Here is a 19,419-nt window from a genome sequence, read left to right on the forward strand (position 1 = left end):
CAGATTTCCAACCAGTTATGCACCCACCATAGAGGAGCTCCATCTAGGTTGTATTTCCCTAGCTTGTTTATGAGAAGGTTATGCAAGACAATATCAAAAGCCTTACTAAATTCAAGATATACCACATCTTTCACTTCCCCCTTATCCACAACACTTGTTAGCTTTGTTTGACAGGGTATCAGGTTGGTCTGACATGATTTGTTCCTGACACATCCATGCTGACTGTTATTTATCACCCTATTATCTTCTACGTGTTCACAAATTGATTATTTAATTATTTGTTCCATTATCTTTCCAGGTACTGAAGTTAAGCTGACTGGTATGTAATTCCCCGGGTTGTCCTTATTCCCCCTTTTATAGATTGGAACTATGTTTGCTCTTTTCCAGTCCTATGGAATCTCTCCTGTCTTCCGTGACTTTTCAAAGATAATCGCTATTGGCTCAGATATCTCCTCAGTCAGCTCCTTGAGTATGGTAGTAGTGCAGTCATAGCATCTCCTATGCATAGCAGCTCTTCCCCATCTCAACCGTTTGCATAATAGAAGTGACCTGGGGGAAAAAGATGTGTCCAGGATTCCCTGGATCTTGGCTTCCATATTGGTCTTGTGAAGCCTCACACAACTAACACAAGTTAGGACAAACCTGAGACTACTCTAACCTATGCCAGGAACCTACCTGATACTTAGCCTGCCCAGGACTGGGGAGAATTTAATGGCCTTTGGTAGGCAGGAGATCAGTTTAGATGATCTAATGGTCCCTTCTGGCCTTAAACTCTATGAAATCTATGAAAATGAAAAAGTGGAATTGTGGCTTAAAAAGTGGAATAGTGTGCTCCTCAGCTGTACCTGAGGATCTGGGCCAACAGCTATATCTGTGTTTAACGATTCTACCCCCTATAAAACAAACAAACAAACCAGAAAAACCTCTCTATCCCCACCAAAACACAAAACTCTGCTACCAATTGTCTGTCTTGTCTGTGTGCTTGGTTATGGCACGTGTGGAAAGCGGATGTGCAACAGAAAACAGGCCAGGGGGAAATTCCCAAAGAATTCCTTCATGCTTATTATATATTTGTATTTAATGAAATAAAATACTGAGCAACAAGAAGAGCAAGAGGCATCCTGTAAGCATGAAGTGGAAGAAACTAGGATTGTTCATCCTTAAAGGCAGTGTCAAGACCTGATGTATCAGTACTCCCCAAAATGCAAATTGCATTTGATTTATTTTTAATAAATAATTAATCTTATTTTTCCCGTAAAGCCCCCTCTTATGTCTTTAGAATGTAAGTAGATTGGGACATAGACTTTGTGACTCTCTCTCTATAGCTACACTTATGCAATTCTGTTGTCCTCATTACAATCATATGAGTGTAACTGAGAGCAAAATATGACCCTCATGTTTGTCTGTCATATCTTACCTTTTCTGCAGCAAGCTGTACCTTTTCTACACATGCAATGCGATACATTATTACCTTTAACAACAAATAATATACTTAAATTTGACTGGTGATGGGGCCCAAACCTCCCCCAAAGAATCCACGCCTTGCCCATAGAAGTGCAAAATAGGGTGGGAAGGGAATGGCTAACTATGATCATGATAGTGCTCCAGAAGGTCAGAGTTTAAATGTAGAATGAGCAGCTTGGATAGGCATATAGTGAAAGGTACAATGTTTGCCAGTACAGATAGGCCAGGGGTGGCCAACGTGAGCCTGAGAAGGAGACAGAATTTACCAATGTACATTGCCAAAGAGCCACGGTAGTATGTCAGCAGCCCCCCATCAGCTCCCTCCTTCCCCCCCCACTCCAAGCGCCTCCTGCCCACTGGCAGCCCCGCTGATCAGCGCCTTCCCCTCCCTCCTCGGACTTCCAGATCAGCTGTTTCGTGGCATGCAGGAGGCTCTGGGGGGGAAGGGGAAGGAGCAAAGGTAGACTCAGGGGAGGGGACGGGAAGGGGTGGAGTTGGGGGCAGGGCCTGTGGCAGAGCCAGGGGTTGAGCAGTGAGCACCCCCTGGCACATTGGAAAGTTGGTGCCTGTAGCTCCAGCCCCGCAGTCGGTGCCTAAACAAGGAGCCGCATATTAACTTCTGAAGAGCCTCAAGTGGCTCCAGAGCCACAGGTTGGCCACCCCTGAGAGAGGCTCTAGAGAATTCCCAGCACAAGCAGTTCTAAAAACTGGGAGACAAGCCGGAGACTATTAAAATAAAAAGTCAGAAGCCAAAGAGAAAGTCGTTTGCTTTGCAGAAGGTAAGATGTGACTTTTGAACTTCAGAGTAGCAGAGAAAGGGAATCCTTGCTCTTTTCAGTTAGGCAAATTCATTTTATTTGTGTTTTTAGTCCTATGTACTATGTGATGCGGTTTTACCAATGTTGTTAAAGATAATGTCACTAGTGGGCACAGCTTGTATATGCCAATATTAATATCTAGTATGACCAAGTCATACTAAAATCAGAGGGGTAGCTGTGTTAGTGTGTATCCTCAAAAACAACGAGGAGTCCAGTGGCACCTTTAAGACTAACAGATTTATTTGGGCATAAGCTTTTGTGGGTAAAAAACCAACTTCTTCAGATCCAGCTTATGCCCAAAAAAATCTGTTAGTCTTTAAGGTGCCACCAGAGTCCTCGTTGTTCAAGTAGGGTCAGTAAATTATAGGGAGGAACGTTAAGAGAACACTTTTTCATGACAAACTGCTGCAAAATATAAAATATATGCAAATAATAATACTTAGCTCTTACAGAAGGGATTGAACAGGGCACATTCTATTTTATTAATTTTTTAAAAACCCTCTAAGTTAAAAGATTATTATTTAGGTTGCAAAGTCAAGAATTTTAAAGTTAGAAAATTCCAGATTTACCATTGACTGTTCAACCTTAATGATCCTAATGCACATGCCACAAGGGGAGAGATCATTTTTAATTAGATGATCACATGTTATTTTTTTCCACACGATGGGACCCCCGCCTTATTCAGTGCACAAGATGGATGCACAAGGGGTCAGAATGAAGGTTATGTAGGCAACAGTAAAATAGGCGAATCCTAACTTTTGACTTCTTGACTTTGCAACTAAACAAGGCCAGCACATACAGGTTACTCCACTGGTTTACATCAGCTGAGTATCTAGCCCATAGATTCATGGATCCAGCTTCTGCTCTCTGTGTAAAAATCAGGAGTAAATATAATGTAATAAAATGTGTGAAAAAGAATGGCGATGAAACAAATATCAGGCCTTCAGTGTTGAAGCTCAGGACTGCATGTTCTGGGGGAAGCAAAATCAAGGATGATCCAAGTTCAGGCACCACTTCTCAGAAAGAGACAGACAGATCTGGAGGAGCCCTAAAGATAAAGTGAACAGGTTTTTACAGATTATTGTTAGTATTATAGTAATGCCTGGAGGCCCCAACCAAAATCAGCGCCCCATTGTTTAAGGCCGTATAGAAACATCTAGTAAGAGACAGTCCTTGCTCCAAAGAGCTTCCTATCTAAATAGACAAGACAGCAAAAGATGGGAGAAAAGGAATTGTTGTATTCCCATTTTACTGAGCTGCAGAGAGATGATGTGACCTGCCCAAAATTCCATGGCAAGTCTGTGGCTGATCTGGGAATCCAACTCAGATTCCTCAATTCCCAGTCAGGTCCTTACACACACAAGACCATCCTTTCCCCTGGTCTTATTTTTGAAATTTATCAAACAAATTCATCTCTGATGTCCCTTCATTAACTTCAAGTTGGGCCTTGTGTGTTAAAACTCCTAGGGCTGCTGTTGGAGATAGGTATGTGTTGCCCTGCAATGGGTTTCATCCCAACACCTGGATGGAACCGCACTGGAGTCCATGGGGCTCTGCAGGAGTCTGCCTGCACAGAGCAGCTTTTAGAATCACAACCTAGGAGGGTGAGAGAGAGAGACAGTCAAATCATAAATAAATTTAGGACACTCATATGCACTGGGATTTTTATCATTATTCATTCTATAAATAGATAAGGTCCCAAATATTTCCATCTGCCTCTCAACCTAGCCATCATTACTTGGCTGGCTTCTTATATGCATTCCAGCAGAGGTGGGATGCTTAAAAGAAATCACATAGCTCTGGGTCAAGAAATGTTGATTTAAGAAAAGAGAGTGAAAATGACTGACTTTCTATCTGTTTTGAGCCACAAATCAGACAATCTGGCCTTAAAATTAGACTGGGTGTCTTTCTAGCAATGGTATTTACTAGTTCAAACAAAAGTTACGAACCTAATGCAGAAATTGTTGGTTAGGTTCTGTGGCCTGTGTTATGTAGGAAGTCAGACTAGATGATCATAGTAGCCTTTCTGGCCTTAAAATCTATGAAAAATGGGCCTTTGTCACCCCCTTTTCTCCTAATTCAAGATCAGGCCTCCCTTTTAAAAATTGCACTACTGACGTTTTTCTCTTTTGGAACAAATTCATAATTCACATTGGACAATGCTCACTCCTGCAAACATTGCAAGGGCCCGATCCTCAGCAGGCATAAATCAGTGCAGCTCCATTGAAGTTGGTATGAACATGCACAATAGCTGCATTTATATAAACAGTTAATAGATAGAGCGCCAGTAGATGGCACTCAAGAATATGCAGCATAGTTCCTGGGTTTAATAAAACTTCTTGTTGTGCTCTGGAAATGGGTTCTATTGTAGAGCTCTTCATGTCATCTCTTAGCACAACTCAGTGAACTTTGCTAATTTGCACCAGCTGAGGAGCTGGCCCCAAGAAAAAGGGTCTGATTCTCCACACTTTCAAATGGAATATTAAGGTTAGGAAATATTTGTAAAAGTTTGGTAGCATTTACTGTGACTCTCACACCTTTCTTTAAAGCTGTTGGTTTTTTACCGTAACCCTTAGGCCCTGATTCTGCAGTTGTCTCTGTGCAGACAGATCCCTACACCCATGTGGAACCAATTGTAGGACTTGGAGCCTTAGCCTTTCTTCAGCCTTGTTTTAAACTTTTGTAAATTGCTTATTTTCTTAACTGCAAATATTTCATTTTTTAATGCTGGCATTATTTGTGATACTTCTTTAAGATTAAGCCAATGAGAACAGTGACATGCACTGCTTACAAACATCAAGCCAAAGATTTTATGTTAATTGTGATAAATATTTTCTCAACTACATGGGAAGTTGTTCAAATATATACCGATCTACACATTAAAGGGAGATTAAACTAACGGCTAGATTGAGCCTGTGTTCATTGCCTTCATTAGGGGTGGTGTGTAACTCAGCCTCACAAATCTTTCACTACTTCTGCCTGGCTCCCAGGGGATAATAATTCACACCACCTCTTTGCTAGGTATATATTACTGCACTTCCCTTCAGCTCCACTGGCCAACATATTGAGTGGAGAGAGCCCCTCCCCACCTGCTTTCTTGGGAGTGGGACTGGGCATGCAGCCCCAACTATCATCTTACGCCTGAAATAAAGATGCATGGAGGCTGCCCAGGGGTATGACTACATGGCTGCATTAGGGCCTGGCACAATCAGGTCTTCATTAGGTGGCATCCAAATGCAACTCGCTCACCAAACGTAAGGAGATGCAAGAAGAATCCTGAGCTATTGTGAAACAGAACAAGCTGAACTTTGGAGATCCTATGATAATGTCCTGTCTTTAAAACCTTGCAAGGAACTCTGATAGAGATTATGCATATTTATACCCAAATAAGAGCACTTGAAGAGCTCTTTCTAACATTTGTGGGGCTGAAATCTAGATTAGCAAATGGACTGAATAAAAGAAAAATTTAGAAGTAAAATCTCAGAGATTGTAAGAGACAACTCTACAAGGGCATAAGGTGACAAATTATCTTTAGTCTATGAATTTCTGACCCCTACTGCATATGCATAAATTAAAGGTACTACTGAAAGTGACAAGACTGAAGCAAACCCAACCTCTATAAGGTATGTTCTCCATGTTCAGTGAACTCTGGTTGAAATTCCTCCCTATGCAGAGGGGCAGCCCAATGCCTAAGGACATCTTACCTCCCAACAGAGCTGGGGTTTGCTAGCATGGAATGGATATTATTGCAAATCACTGCCGAAAGATTCGTTCCCTCTTGCTGGTATTTCCCTTCTGGTTTTCCAGGGTATGACGTTGTGCTGCTTTTCTGGCGCCAGGCCATGCCAGAAAAGCAGCACAACGTCATACCCTGCACCCCAAATTCACACTGACTCAGTCTCCTACAGGTCAGATCTCTTTTCACTGAATTATTAGTGTGCTTAGCATTGATGAAAAACCTGACCTGGGAATTTCTAAACTTCTGATCATTTCTGTCATTGAGGTTATTTTTTTTTTTACTAGGCCATTCTTTACAGCTGTTGCTACATATGCGGGGAACAAACTAGCAACTATAGGCCAAACTCTCCTCCCAGATGTGAACCCAAAATAAATCCAGTGAATGAAATCAGTGGGATTACTTTGGGTTTACAGCAATATAACTGATGGGAGAATCTGGCCCACGCTTCTTGTTTGGGGGCTTTCTTTCTATTCATTTCTTTGTGGCATATAGAGCCTAATCTCCATGGAACACAGCATGTAGATTCATTTCTGCTTGGCATGTAGATTCTAATCTCTCTCTAACACAGCATGTTTCAGATTTAAAATCTCTGTAAGTAGACAGCAAGGAGACTAATCTTCATGACCACCTGATTGACAGCTACTTGCTCACAAACAGCTGTCAGGGTTTTATTTTTTTCTTTTGAAAATGAACCTGTGCAGCAGATATTGTATTAAACTTATTGTGTTGTGAGCTACAGTCAGAGGCATAGGCAGTTTCTGAGATATGGGTACCTGTGGCTAGAAAGTGGGGTTGGCTTCAGAGCCTGAGCCGCAACTTCAAAGTGCTGTCTAGACAGGCATTTTTAGAGCACCACTGTGAGCCCTGCTTGCCCAAGTCTGTCAAACCGGCCTGGGAAGCTTGCTTTCACTTGCTCCAAAATGCGGTGTAGATATATCCCTTGGCTAGTGCCCTATATTCTGGAGCATCCTTCCTGTCCTGGTTTGGTCACAATAGCCAAATAAGCAGACAGCCCTGTACAAATATGTGAGATGAGATGTGAGGGGTTTTTTTTTTTCTAAGCAAATATCTTTAAAATAATGCTTGCGATTTTATTCCAAATTTTTTAAAAAAATCTGCTTTAGTCTAAGAACACATACAAAAAAAGGCACAATAAATACTGGAGCAAAGGAAGATTGGCTCTTTTTTCATTTGGTGATTGGAGGGTTTTTTTTTTTTATTTACAAGTTTGGATGTGGGTAAAAATAGTGTTTTGGAATGATGCCCTGGTGGCCCCCTTAATTATGCAGCCATCAATCCATCTCTGCGATGAATAGACTGTGCCCAGTCCTTAGTTAATGTGCCCGACTATCCAATTTGCACACCCCATACAGGGGTTGCTCACCATTGCTGTCCCCGGGCACATCCAGGGTGGAAAAATACTACTGTACTGATTCCGCAGCATTTTATACACATTAGCACAGGTGTAAATGTCTGCATGGAGTACTAGGGTAGTGGAGAATCGAGCCCAGAGTGAAGACCTTACATTGCTGTGACTGAAAGCAGAACTTAATTTAGTCTGGTCAATTACTTCCTCTAGGTCAATCTATTTTTCAAGGTGTCAGAGTACACCAGGCCCAATCCAATCTAGCTGCTTTTCATTACAGGAATGGGACAAAGCAGCCAATACTAGTGACTCCGGCTAGAATTTATACTGTATTGCCTTATTTTGTCTGCAATGTACCTGGCACCCAAACCCAATCGAATCTAACGCTCAATCTCAATAAATGGAGTCAAATTCTGCTTTTACTTTCACCAGAGCGAATCCTTGGTAACTCCATAGACTTTAATAGAGTGACTCTAAATTTACCCCAGTGCACCAGAGAGCAGAATGTGGACCAGAAACATTCAAACAAGGCACAGTGCTTATTTCTATTAGCCAATATATTATCTTGAAGAACTAAAACCCCCCAAAATCACCTCTCCAACTTCCGTGCAAAGATTCTGATTTCTTTCTCCCTTGCCCTGGATTTGCATGCGATTGTGTAGCTCAGTACAGCATTAATGAGTGCATATGGGTTTTATTTAAGACAAAGAAATCTAAAGGCAATAGTTCAACCATTACTTACAAACTCCTGCAAGGATAAGGTAAACTCTAGAGCTCAAAAACAACCATATTAGCTGTTCCTAACAGAAGCAGGAGTCAGAAGTCTTTCTTAGATGATAAACATGAGAACAAAAATGTGCACAGATAATTCACTCAACTAAGTGGTAGCAGTAGCATGCTGAAGAATAAAAGTGATTGGGGGGAGCTAGAATTTCAGCATGCAGGCATGGGTATCCATGTTGCCATAGCAACTTTGCAATGGAATAAAGTATTTTGCTCCTTTCTTTAGAAAGAGATGCTGTGCTACAAATAGGCACTTTACATTTTTTTTTTAAAACAAATCCATAACAACCCCGTGAGTGTGCCACCGTGTCTTAATTTTCCTAATGCTGCAGAATCCACAGTCATTATTGTATTACATTTTGAAAGGGCATTGTGGATTTTAAAAGGACACTGTGATACTTCTTTATTTTAAAGTCATTTTTAGCGGTTTCTCTTCTCCTCTCTATCATTTAGATTACCCTATTGAAAGCCTGAATTCCTACACATCTCTCAACTCTCCATCCCCTTATTAGTTTGTCCTTTGTTATTTGAGTGGCAGTGCTTTGGCAATCAGCATAGACTGCACTAGATCTATGGCTGCCTTCCGGCTGAAGCGAAGACTGTTTGTTTCCTTTTAGTTTTATGGAATGAGATTCTGATTCTAGTGTCAAACTAAGGCACTCCATTGACTTCAGAGTTGCTCCATTGTAAGTAGAGCTGGTTGGGAATTTTCTGACAAATCTTTTTATGTCAGAAAATGGCAATTTCATGAAACCAAAACTTTCCATGAGAATGTATCTGTTGTGATACAACTTTTGTTGGGGAAAAATTGTTCAGGTCCAGGAGGGAGGGAGCAAATGACTCACCTGAGAATGGCCCAGTGGTTAAGGTGCTCACCTGGCATGAAGAAGACCTAGCTTCGAGTCCCCTATTCAATCTGATCAAAAGCAGGGACTTGAACTTGGACCTTTCACATCCTGGATGAGTGCCTAACCAATGAGCTATGGAGTCAGTATCCTATTTCTTTTCTTTCTTTTTGGGGGGGTAAAAACCTTTAAAGATCTTGGTTTCATCCAAATGCAGACTGGAAAAAATGGTGGGGGTCTGGAATACCATTTTCTACCCATCTCTAATTTTAAGCCAGAGAAACATTTGGCCTCAGAGCTCCTAAAGCAGTGGTCTCAAATGTATTTGACCATGCCCCCCCTTCTTTCTGTCTATAGTCACTTATGTCCTCCCACAAGTGCATATACCATCACCCAGCTCTGAAGGCAGAGCAGAGAGCAGCAGCTGCTGGCCAGGCACCCAGCTCTGAAGCCAGCGCCACACCAGCAGCAGTGCAGAACTAAGGGTGGCAATGTGAAAAGTGATATTTGTCAATATCACTTTTCACAGCAGACTTAGCGCCCCATTGCCACCCTTACTTCTGCCCTGCTGCTGCCACCTCCCGGTGAGGGACTTGGGGGCGGGGAAAGGAGAGACCAAGCCAGGGCTGCCTTTTGGTGAGGGTTTGAGGGGGGCGAGGAAGGAGAACCTGGGGTGGCGGGGCTCCGGCTGCTCCCTTTATCCCATCCCCTCCCCTCCCATCTCCTCCCGGCTGTGCATGGCCCTTCCGCACGAGCCCCAGCCGCCCCAGGGCTGACAGCCAGAGCTCTTAAAAAAAAAAAAAAAAAAAAAAGGCACACAGGTCACACCTCCCTCGACAGATTCCCGTGCCTCCCTTGGGAGGCCTGCCCCATAGTTGGAGAACCACTGTACTAAAGGAACATCAGTCTAACTTGTACCTTGACCACATGCTCCCCAAGTCAAACCATGATTCTACTATCTTGCCATTGTAGTTCAGGAGTAAATCCACTGACGTCAGTAAGTTACACATGGATGTTAGAGGGGAATCAGAGCCATTGAATGCGAAGTAATAGTTGGAACTAGTTTGAAAGTTTTAACAAATAGGCACTTTACAAAATATTACCAAGTGACTTACATGCCTAAACCCCATCTTCAAAAGTGACTTAAGAAATGTTGACAATGGGACTGTGAGGTGCTTTTGGAAGTTTTACCTCAAAACTAAACATTTTAAAAACATGCTGCATTCTCACCTTCCCTGCACTAGCACTTTTGTGCTCAAGGCATACAAAGACTTTATTTTGACGAGATTTGTCTGGTAAGAGAAGCTTTGCTTCATTTATAGGATATCTGAATGACAGCCAACCTGAAATGGTAAATTATAGAACACCACTGGTTTTTAAATGTACTGTAGCAAAGCTTTTATGTGCTCAGATACTACATTGATAGGGAAGCTATACATATCTAGCTATATCAGTCAGACCTTTCAAAGGGTAAGCAAAGCACCACTTACTGACCCCTCCTGCTTTGTAGGAAACAGTATTGCGTACATGTGGAGACAGCTAGAAACTTGCTAATCCTGTTATAATACCTGCACCCTGTTACTATTGACCTGTCCTCCAGTGTGCTATATATGTCTTAATTAGACTTCACACTCCACAGGATAGGTCTGATTCTAGTTTCATTTACATCAGTTTCACATTGGTGCAACTGCATTGACTTCATGTTATTCCTGGTTTAGACCAGTGAGAAATCAGACGTGGGTCTGCTGTATTCTCTGGGTGAGATCCTGGCTCCACTGAAGTTAATGACAAAACGCCCACTGACTTCAGTGGTGCCAGGATTTCACCCCATGTGTTTAAGTGCCACATGCACATATGGGACTATATACATAAAGTTCTGCAGGACTTCGCTAGTTTCACTTTTTGTTGGAATGAGAAAACCACACTCTGAGACAAATGACCTCTTTCTATACATTGGACCAATTTCGGTACTTTTACAATTCTGAACTGGTGTCAATCCAGAGGAATTCCACGTAAATCAATACTCTGATTACGCTGCTGTAACTGAAAGGAGCCATGCATCAGTTCAAAATACAGGGCCAGATTCATTGGTATATTCTGCTACTTTGTGCTACTCTGGTGATGCAAAGCAGCCACAAATCCAGTTTACCAGGCTGGCGTTAGCCAAGTTTGTCTTTGTTTTGTGACACCAGAGCATCCCAGAGCTGCTGGAGCATATTGGTGCATTTGTCCGACAGTCCATTAAATCATGGAAACAAAGGACCAGATCCTCAGCTGGCGTAAATTGGTGCATCTCCAAGTAAGTCGAAAGAATAATACCAGTTTGCACCAACTAAGGACCTAGCCTTTAAAACTTTAAACTCCAAAAGTGCATTGCACTAGGACACCACAATGTATATTGGATGCACTTCAGCTAGACAAATAAAGAAGGCTTTATTGCTTTATAGATTCAGCTGAACTGTGTTTGAAATGTAGAAAGACTGAGTGCTAAATTCTTAGCCCATTTTAACAGGGAGATTAGCTTTTATTTTTCTTTTGAATAAATCACTGGACTTTATTTGGAAATGACTGCTGTTAACAGCATAGCCAATCCTTTTGGGTGCACTAAAGACTTTTCACTTTAAACTAGATAAGCTTAATTGGATAGTTTAAAAATCTTGGCTGGAAAAAGAGGTTGTGAGGGGGCAGGGGGTGGAAAGCCTTTCAGATTGCAAAGCACATTGATGACAACTCCGTGCCTTTGTTTCCATTGCTCAGACACTAACACTGCCATGAAGAGGCTGTGCGCTGGCGACTTGCATACAAATGCCCTACTTTCTCTTAGCTGGATGTCTCTATCCAGCACTGGTGCAATGTCATGTTATGCACCTTGCTTTAGGTGCAGTGATGCACCCAAAAGGTGATTTAGGATTTTTTTTTCTTGCCACAAGTCGATTAGCATGTAATGTATCAGATCTCTTAGCATAAAGCCACTCTTCCAGTCCGCCCTCCCTGCCAGCCAGTCCTTACCTGCCATGAGGAGAAAAAGGATGCTGGGCTGAGTAACTGAGGGTTAGTGGGGTGTCTGCCTCCCATCAATTCATCGGTGCAGACATCGCAGCCTTCGGCATCTCGCCAGTCCCAGTAAGGGATGGTGAAGTTCTCATCTCCTGTGATCTTCTGGATCTCATGTTCCCACAGCAGCAAGAACAGCCGATGCCAAGGTAGAAAACCTGGGGCTTCATGGGCAAAATCAATATCCCTCCATACGCTTGACCCACCTAGCAAGGTGTCATGAGAGACGTAGTAATGCATCCAGACGAAGAGGTCGTAAATGTTGATGTTCCTGAACATGGGGGTCGAGCCATTGTTCATCTGAGCATAGGTGCCACTGGCAATGACGTAGTCCTGGCTAGGGGTGTGCTTTGCCAAGTTGAGGTAGGCAAGGAACTTATTCTTCTCTCTGCTACTCAGCTGGAAGATGCTTCTTCTCATGAGCATCCTCCTATTGGCACAGTTGGGCCCTGAGAAGCCAAACCTGCACTCCCCGCAGTTGAATCCCATAAAGTTGCTGTTGCATTGGCATGTCCTGTTATAAAACACAGCAGGCCAGTCCTCTCTGTCGTCCACCCCTGTGAAGGGGAACTGCGGCCCGAGTGGGGCACGGGACAGAAGGATCTCCTGGCAGGAGCCCCTGCCAGAGAGTTCTCCACAAGGGGACCCGTCCCCAGCCCACAGTGGGCAACATTCCTTCCTCAGCAGGCTCTCTGAAGATGCACAGGCTCGGGGGAACTGCCCGGATGAAGGCTGTAGAATCCCCAGCAGGGTACCCAGGGCCAAGAGACACATCTTCACACAACAGCAGGCAACCTTCAGTGCTGTGGCTCAGTGCATGAATAGATCTAACCCCTGCCACAGTCCTGCATATGAAAGAAATTTTTCCCCTCCAGTGGGAAAGTTTCACTCCTGACTTTTTTTTTTTTTTTTTCTTAACCGTGCACCCTTCAATCTCCTTCGCCATCTACTACACGTACACACAATTCTTTGTTAATCTGATTATCACATGTTCTGGGTGAAATCCAAGTGACTTATTTTCCCCTGGCCCTTTAGTGTTCAACATACACAGACTTATTATAAGCAGTTATCTTCTGCCTGTCACATGACCCTTTTCCTCTGGCAACTGTAGACCAAGTAAAACTTGGATACAGAAATAGTGACAGCCGTTTTAATTCCTTGTTTGCTTATGTGCATTAGAATAATGATTTGGTTTAAAAAAAAATAGACAAAGTCTGTTGAATTAAATAAGCATAGCAAATCTCTGGATTGAAATAAACTTTATTAATTTATTTTTAATCTATCCCCCTCAGTCTGAGACTCATAAAATGACCCTATTAAAATGAGGTCAAAGAGAGTGTGAAAGTAGGATCCAGTGCAGAATTAAGGGTTTGGTTTTGGTGACATGTTCAGACTGAAAACACTTCTCTTCCTCCTAGCCTGGTTCACTGCAGAATAACTTCACAGCATCCCTTCTCTGACAGAAGGTTCCATTATAAACTTTTAGGGGCAGGTCCTCATCCAGTAGCTATATCAGTGCAGCTATGACAGTTAACACCAGCCCAGGACATGCTTCCTGGCTTCCTCCATTAGTAAAACATTGTAGTAGGGAAATGACAGGGAGAAAATTGCAGGGGAGAGAGTCAACCTGGAACAGCGCTGCAGCCATCCATCCCCTGATCTGGAAAAGGGACCATGATTTCCCCTGGGAGGGAGTTTGCAGACACTGGCTCTACATGTTGTAACTGATGTTACGTTGGCTGTGTTCCAGACTATCCACAACCCCTTTCTTCTTCTCCGCTGGCCTAAGCAGAGCCTAGCTGTGCTGCACGCAGGGTGTGGGAGTGCACCTCTCTGCCTGCTTTGCAGCAGCACTGCAGTCATTCCACTGTGTGTGGATGGGGGGAGCCTTCCACTGCCCCTAAGTTGCTGGGTGAATTGCACATTTAGAAATTTCCCTCCGTCTTGTCTTTTGTGAAACTGGGGTTTCTGTTGTTGAGGGACATTTTTTTTAAAAGCAGGGGGATGGGATTACCATTGACTGAGGATTGCTGAGAGTTTCCTTGTGGCTGGACCATCAGCCAGGCAAGGGGAGGGAGAGCTTGCCTGGGAAATGTTGCCTTTTGCTGGAATCAGCAGGTCATCACATGATCCTGCTGAGGAGCACGAGGTGCCTTAATCCTGTTGCCGTCTATGCTCCAGCAATGCAGACAGATTATCACAGGGTCTCCTTGGGCTCGGGGCCTGCGGCTTGGGGTTGCTTTTTTAATTGCTTCTAACCCCACTGACGTTTATCGTGCTCTCTCCGTTATTCATCTCTTTCCTTTCTCGTGCTAGGCTTGTTGTACATTGCATGACAGAACTCCCACCTATTTAGTTTTCGGTGTCCGGATGCTTAGGAAACACGTGCAATTCCATGTCTTTAACTAGCTCTGCTAGGTTCGCTGGTGTAGAGCCAGATAATTGAGAAGAGACACAGAAAGCCAGGCAGGAGGGGGGCTGGGGAAGGCTCTGGCTGGACGTTTCACATTGAAGCGCAGAGAGGTGCGCACACACACACACGTGTGTGTACACATGCTTACTTTAGGGATAATGCTATTTTTCGTATTCTAATGGAGTTCCTTGTTCAGTGGTCAGAAAAAAGGTGAATCTGAGGCTTTACCACTGTCCCCTGACACCACGTTTCTGAAACAGCTGATTTGCAGGAGACTCCGTGGCGCAGTTTAGGCCCCAATGGGACAAGTTATAAACATGTCTCTCTCCCCAACAGAAGCTGATCCAATAAAATATATTACCTCGCCTACCTTATCTCACATTGAATCAATGGCAGGATCAGGGCTAGAAGGCGGATTTCTGGTCCCATGCTGTAACCTCTAAGCCGTGCCACCCCTATAGCTGTCATATGCTGCTCTCTGAATTAATGATGTGAGCCATACTGTTAAAAATCAAATTGCACAATCAAAATACAGAACTATAGAGATTGCACAAGAAGTCACAGTGATGTGCAGAAATAGCTCTTGATTCCCTCTGATTTTCAAATCTGTCCAGTGTGCTTTCAGCCCATTCTACTTCCTTTAAGGGAGAAAATGAAAATATATTTCTCATTCAGAAAAGGTCAGTGAAAATAATTTCAGCTCCAAACTGCTGACGTTGCAGTAGTTCTTTTCTCGGTTTCACGTTTCTAGTAAAATTACTATATGTTCTTAAAGCCTTTTAACCTGTGTGTCACTGTGCTGATGCGATCTCTTAAAATGCTCTTTTTAAAAGGTTTTTAGGCAATTCTGTGCCTTAAAGTTTTAATTGTCTCCTTGGGAGCTAAATAAATCAATCTGGGATAGTGAAAGGGGGCTGGGAATCACTCTTGCAGTTGCAAAGGTTTTTATCACTGATAATATTTCAGCATAATGTTGGATAAAGGGATGTCAGAAGAACTCAAATGGCTTAGAGAAAGTTAGTGCAGACCAAGTACAGTAGAAAGAAGAATCACATGGGAAAAGAGTTGAAGATGTGGCATAAGTAAAAGGAATTCTTAGGTAATGTCTACACTACACAGCTTTTAGCAACATGGCTGTGTCACCACAGCTGTGCTGCTAAAAGTTGCACAGTGTAGTCGCGGTTTGTCGGCGCTCCTGCCGACAAAAAACTTCCACCCACAACGAGCGGCATCCGCGTTGTCACAGGAGAGCGCTCCTGCTGACAATGTGCTGTTCACACTGGCACTTGTCGCAGCAAAACTTTTGTCTTTCGGGGGAAGGGGTTAACACCTCTGAAAGACACAAGTTTTGTCGTTCAGTTGCCAGTGTAGACATAGCCTTAGGAAGGAGCAAAAGGCAGAGGGAAAGAGTGGGAAGGACAGCATGAGATAACATAAATAGGTCCAAATTGTGCTGTCTGTTGCACAGGTGCTACTCCCTATTGGCTAGATTCTGTACCCTTACTCAGTTTTGGAGGACTCACAGATGGTCCCTTCTGGCTTTATAGTCTGACCCCCTGTACATTGCAGGCCATGGAACCTTGCCCACCCACTCCTGTAATAGACCTATAATCTCTGGCTGAGTTACTGAAGTCCTCAAATTATGATTTTAAGACTTCAAGTTAGAGACTCCACCATTCATACTAATTTAAACATGCAAGTGACCTGTGCCAAGGAAACTGCAGAGGAAATGAAAAAAAACCCAGGGTCTCTGCCAGTTTGACTCAAGGGAAAATTCTTTCCCAACTCCAAATATGGCAATCAGTTAGACGCTGAGCATGTGGGCAAGACCCACCAGCCAGACACCTGGGCAAGATTTCTCTGTAGTAACTCAAAGTCCTCCCCATCTAGCGTCCCATTACTGGCCAGCGGAGATACTGGCTGCTAGCAGTCACAGATCAGCCATATGCCATTGTAGGCAATCTCATCATATCATCCCCTCCATAAACTTATCAAGCTCAGTCTTGAAGCCAGTTAGGTTTATTGCTCTCACTGCTCCTCTTGGTAGGCAGCTCCAGAACTTCATTCTTCTGATGGTTAGAAACCTTTGTCTAATTTCAAGTCTAAATTTCTTGATGGCCAGGTTATATCCATTTGTTCTTGTGTCCACATTGGTACTTAACTTAAATAACTCCTCTCCCTTCCTGGTATTTATCCCTCTGATGTGTTTATAGAGAGAGCAGTCTTATCTCCCCTCAGTCTTCTTTTGGTTACACTAAAAATGTCAAGCTCTTTGAGTCTCCTCTCATAAGGTAGGTTTTCCATTCCTCTGATCATTCTAGTAGCCATTCTCTGCACCTGTTCCAGTTTGAGTTCATCTTTCTTAAATGTGGGAGACCAGCAACTGCACACAGTATTCCAGATGAGGTCTTACCACTGCCTTGTATAATGGTACTAACACTTCCCTATCTCTACTGCAAATCCTTTGCCTGATGCATTCTAAGACTGCATTGGCCTTTTTCACGGCTGGATCACATTGGTGGCTCACAGTCATCCTGTGATCAACCAATACACCCAGATCTTACTCCTCCTCTGTCACTTCCAACTGATCAGTCCCCAGCTTATAGCAAAAATTCTTCTTGTTAGTCCCTAAGTGCAGGACCTTTTGAAATGGTGTTGTCACGTGCTGAGTGAGGGTGACAGAAAGGGAACAAGATCTGTGTGATCGAGAGTGCAGTTTGAGCCATAGGATGGAAAAGAGAGACAAACTGGGGCGATAACATAAGTACAAAAGTTTGAATCCAGATTCTATTTCATCCAGAACTCCAGTAGATGGGTGGGTGAAGAACGGAAGGTTACATAAGATTAGATAAAATGTTGATTCTATTTTTTCAAAATAAGAGGTCCAAGCCATTACTGAGTGGCATATAGGTAGCCCAGTATGTTTACATTAAAAAAAATTAGGACTAAAGTATTTCATTTCTACTTAAAATGTAATCTTAAGGTAATAAAAGAAATCAAATCTCTGGTTGTTCAGTAAGAGGACTTCACCAATTTCATTATACCAAGCAGGACTCTTTACTAAGAAGCAGATAATAAATTACCATGATCCATCTTTTTAGCCTAAAACAAATACCTACAGACTTATAGGAATGATATTTAGGAGATGAGGCTTAAACACACTGATTTAAATATATGAAAGGAGCATGCTCCTAGCAGAGAAATGATTCTGAATGTTATAAGTAATCAAGTTTTACCTCCAGACCAGCATACTAATGTCCTGCAAGCACAGCTGATGACCTGATTTGAGTACACATCAATCATGACTGGAGAGATGGGTCCCTGCTCTAAAATTCAAGGCAGACAGAATTCTATTAAAACCCGGGTAGTGCAGTCATTCAAATAAATTGTCCCAAATAGGCAGAGAAGACTCCAAAATCTGGTTGGTTTCCAAGGAGGAACAAGCCATCACAGGCTAAATATTACCGGAGTCTTCTAGGATTAGAGGAGTTTTGATGAAAACAAGAGGTTTATTAGGAAGCATTCATGTGATAGTCTGGATGAAGTCAGGTACAAAAAAACTATGCAGAAAAGGAGTGGCCACAGTCAGAGAGTAACACAGCAATATATTGGTTCAAATTAGGTTTTCCAGGGACCAACAGACGGGGGGAAAAAAAGGAATTTTGATCTAAAAAGGCTGGATTTAAATGGACTCAGGGCCATCTGTACAATGGGTGCCCCAACACTTGCAGAAGGGTTGGAAAGACTTTGGCTTACTAGTGTTCCATAGACTAATGGGTAACTCCTGGTGTGTTTAGTGTATATTTAAATCTGTTTGTTGTTTTTGTTTTCTCCGTAATGCTTTTACTTTAAGAATACATGTACTTAGAAAGATCTGTGTGGTAATTTGCAACTCCTGGTAAAAACACTGTCATTGTCCTCCGAGAGAATTGCACAGGGAGACAGAGGATGGCAGGGGATTGTATAGCCTTAAATCCCCGTGTCAGAAGGGTATGGAACAAGGATCCTGGCCCATAGACAGATGATGGCTGGAAACCTGAGACCTGACTGGGCACTCCTGGAGCGGGCCACAGAGAGGGAGGATACAGGTCTAGTTACTCTGAAACTGTGACAACAATCTCCAGTGACTAATACTCACCTTGCCTTGGCACACAATGGCCTAGTAAAATGTAGGAAGTGTAGATGCAATAAACAGTGCATATGTACATTTCTCTGAGTGTGTTTAAATACCCCCTCAATTTACTCATAATCTGCCCAAAGTGTCTTATGACTCCTGATGATGCTCATGAGAAGAATGTTAATAGTTCGTGTGTGTGTGTTTGTGTGTGTGTTTGTAGGGAATGCTGGAGCAAGAATAACAACAACATTAAAAAATTTGGGTCAGTTGATCCAAGTAGAAGTAAATTGAGCTGTTTGGGGGGGGGGAAAATATTTGACTATTTATTTTTTGAACATTTTTTTCCAATTCTTGTTTTTCAAAATTCAAATGATTGACATTGAAAAATGTTTGGATTTTGAAATTTCCAAAAAATGTTGTCCATCTTTAAAGTTGATCAAAATAGGGTTGGGGGAGGGAGACAATTTGTGAAAATGTCATTGTAAGTTCATGGTGATAAATCAAATTTTGAAATTTAAAAATTCTGAAACTTTGAAAATGTTAACAAGCTGTAGTCAGAAAGATCTCATAGAGTCAGAATTTTAGGGCAGAGAGGACCACTGGATCACCTAGTCTGACCTCCTGTATATCACAGGCCAAAACACCACCTGCACACTAAACCCAACAATTGGAATTAGCTCAAAGTATTACAGCCCACAGGAAACTAGACTATTATGCCACATAAAAACAATAGGAGGGACTGAAGTGCACCAGTTGCCCCAGGCCAACACAATGGCAGGAAAAGGATTAATTGAGATATAACCAGATAATCCTGGAAAGT

General features: G+C 42.7%; 1 protein-coding gene across 2 annotated transcripts in view; it reads right to left on the reverse strand.

Moving 5' to 3' along the window:
* TYR (tyrosinase) overlaps positions 1-14,018 on the reverse strand; it is a 74,488-nt gene extending 60,470 nt beyond the window's left edge. The window contains exon 1 of one of the 2 annotated variants that reach the window (XM_034759635.1): positions 12,025-14,018. In XM_034759635.1, coding sequence (XP_034615526.1) covers positions 12,025-12,843 — 819 coding nt within the window. In that variant the 5' untranslated portion in view covers positions 12,844-14,018. The remainder of the gene's footprint in view (positions 1-12,024) is intronic. The other variant, XM_034759626.1, reaches the window with a different exon arrangement.
* Between the last annotated feature and the right edge of the window lie 5,401 nt (positions 14,019-19,419).

This window comes from Trachemys scripta, chromosome 1, assembly GCF_013100865.1.
Source record: "Trachemys scripta elegans isolate TJP31775 chromosome 1, CAS_Tse_1.0, whole genome shotgun sequence".
Taxonomy (NCBI): Eukaryota; Metazoa; Chordata; order Testudines; family Emydidae; genus Trachemys; species Trachemys scripta.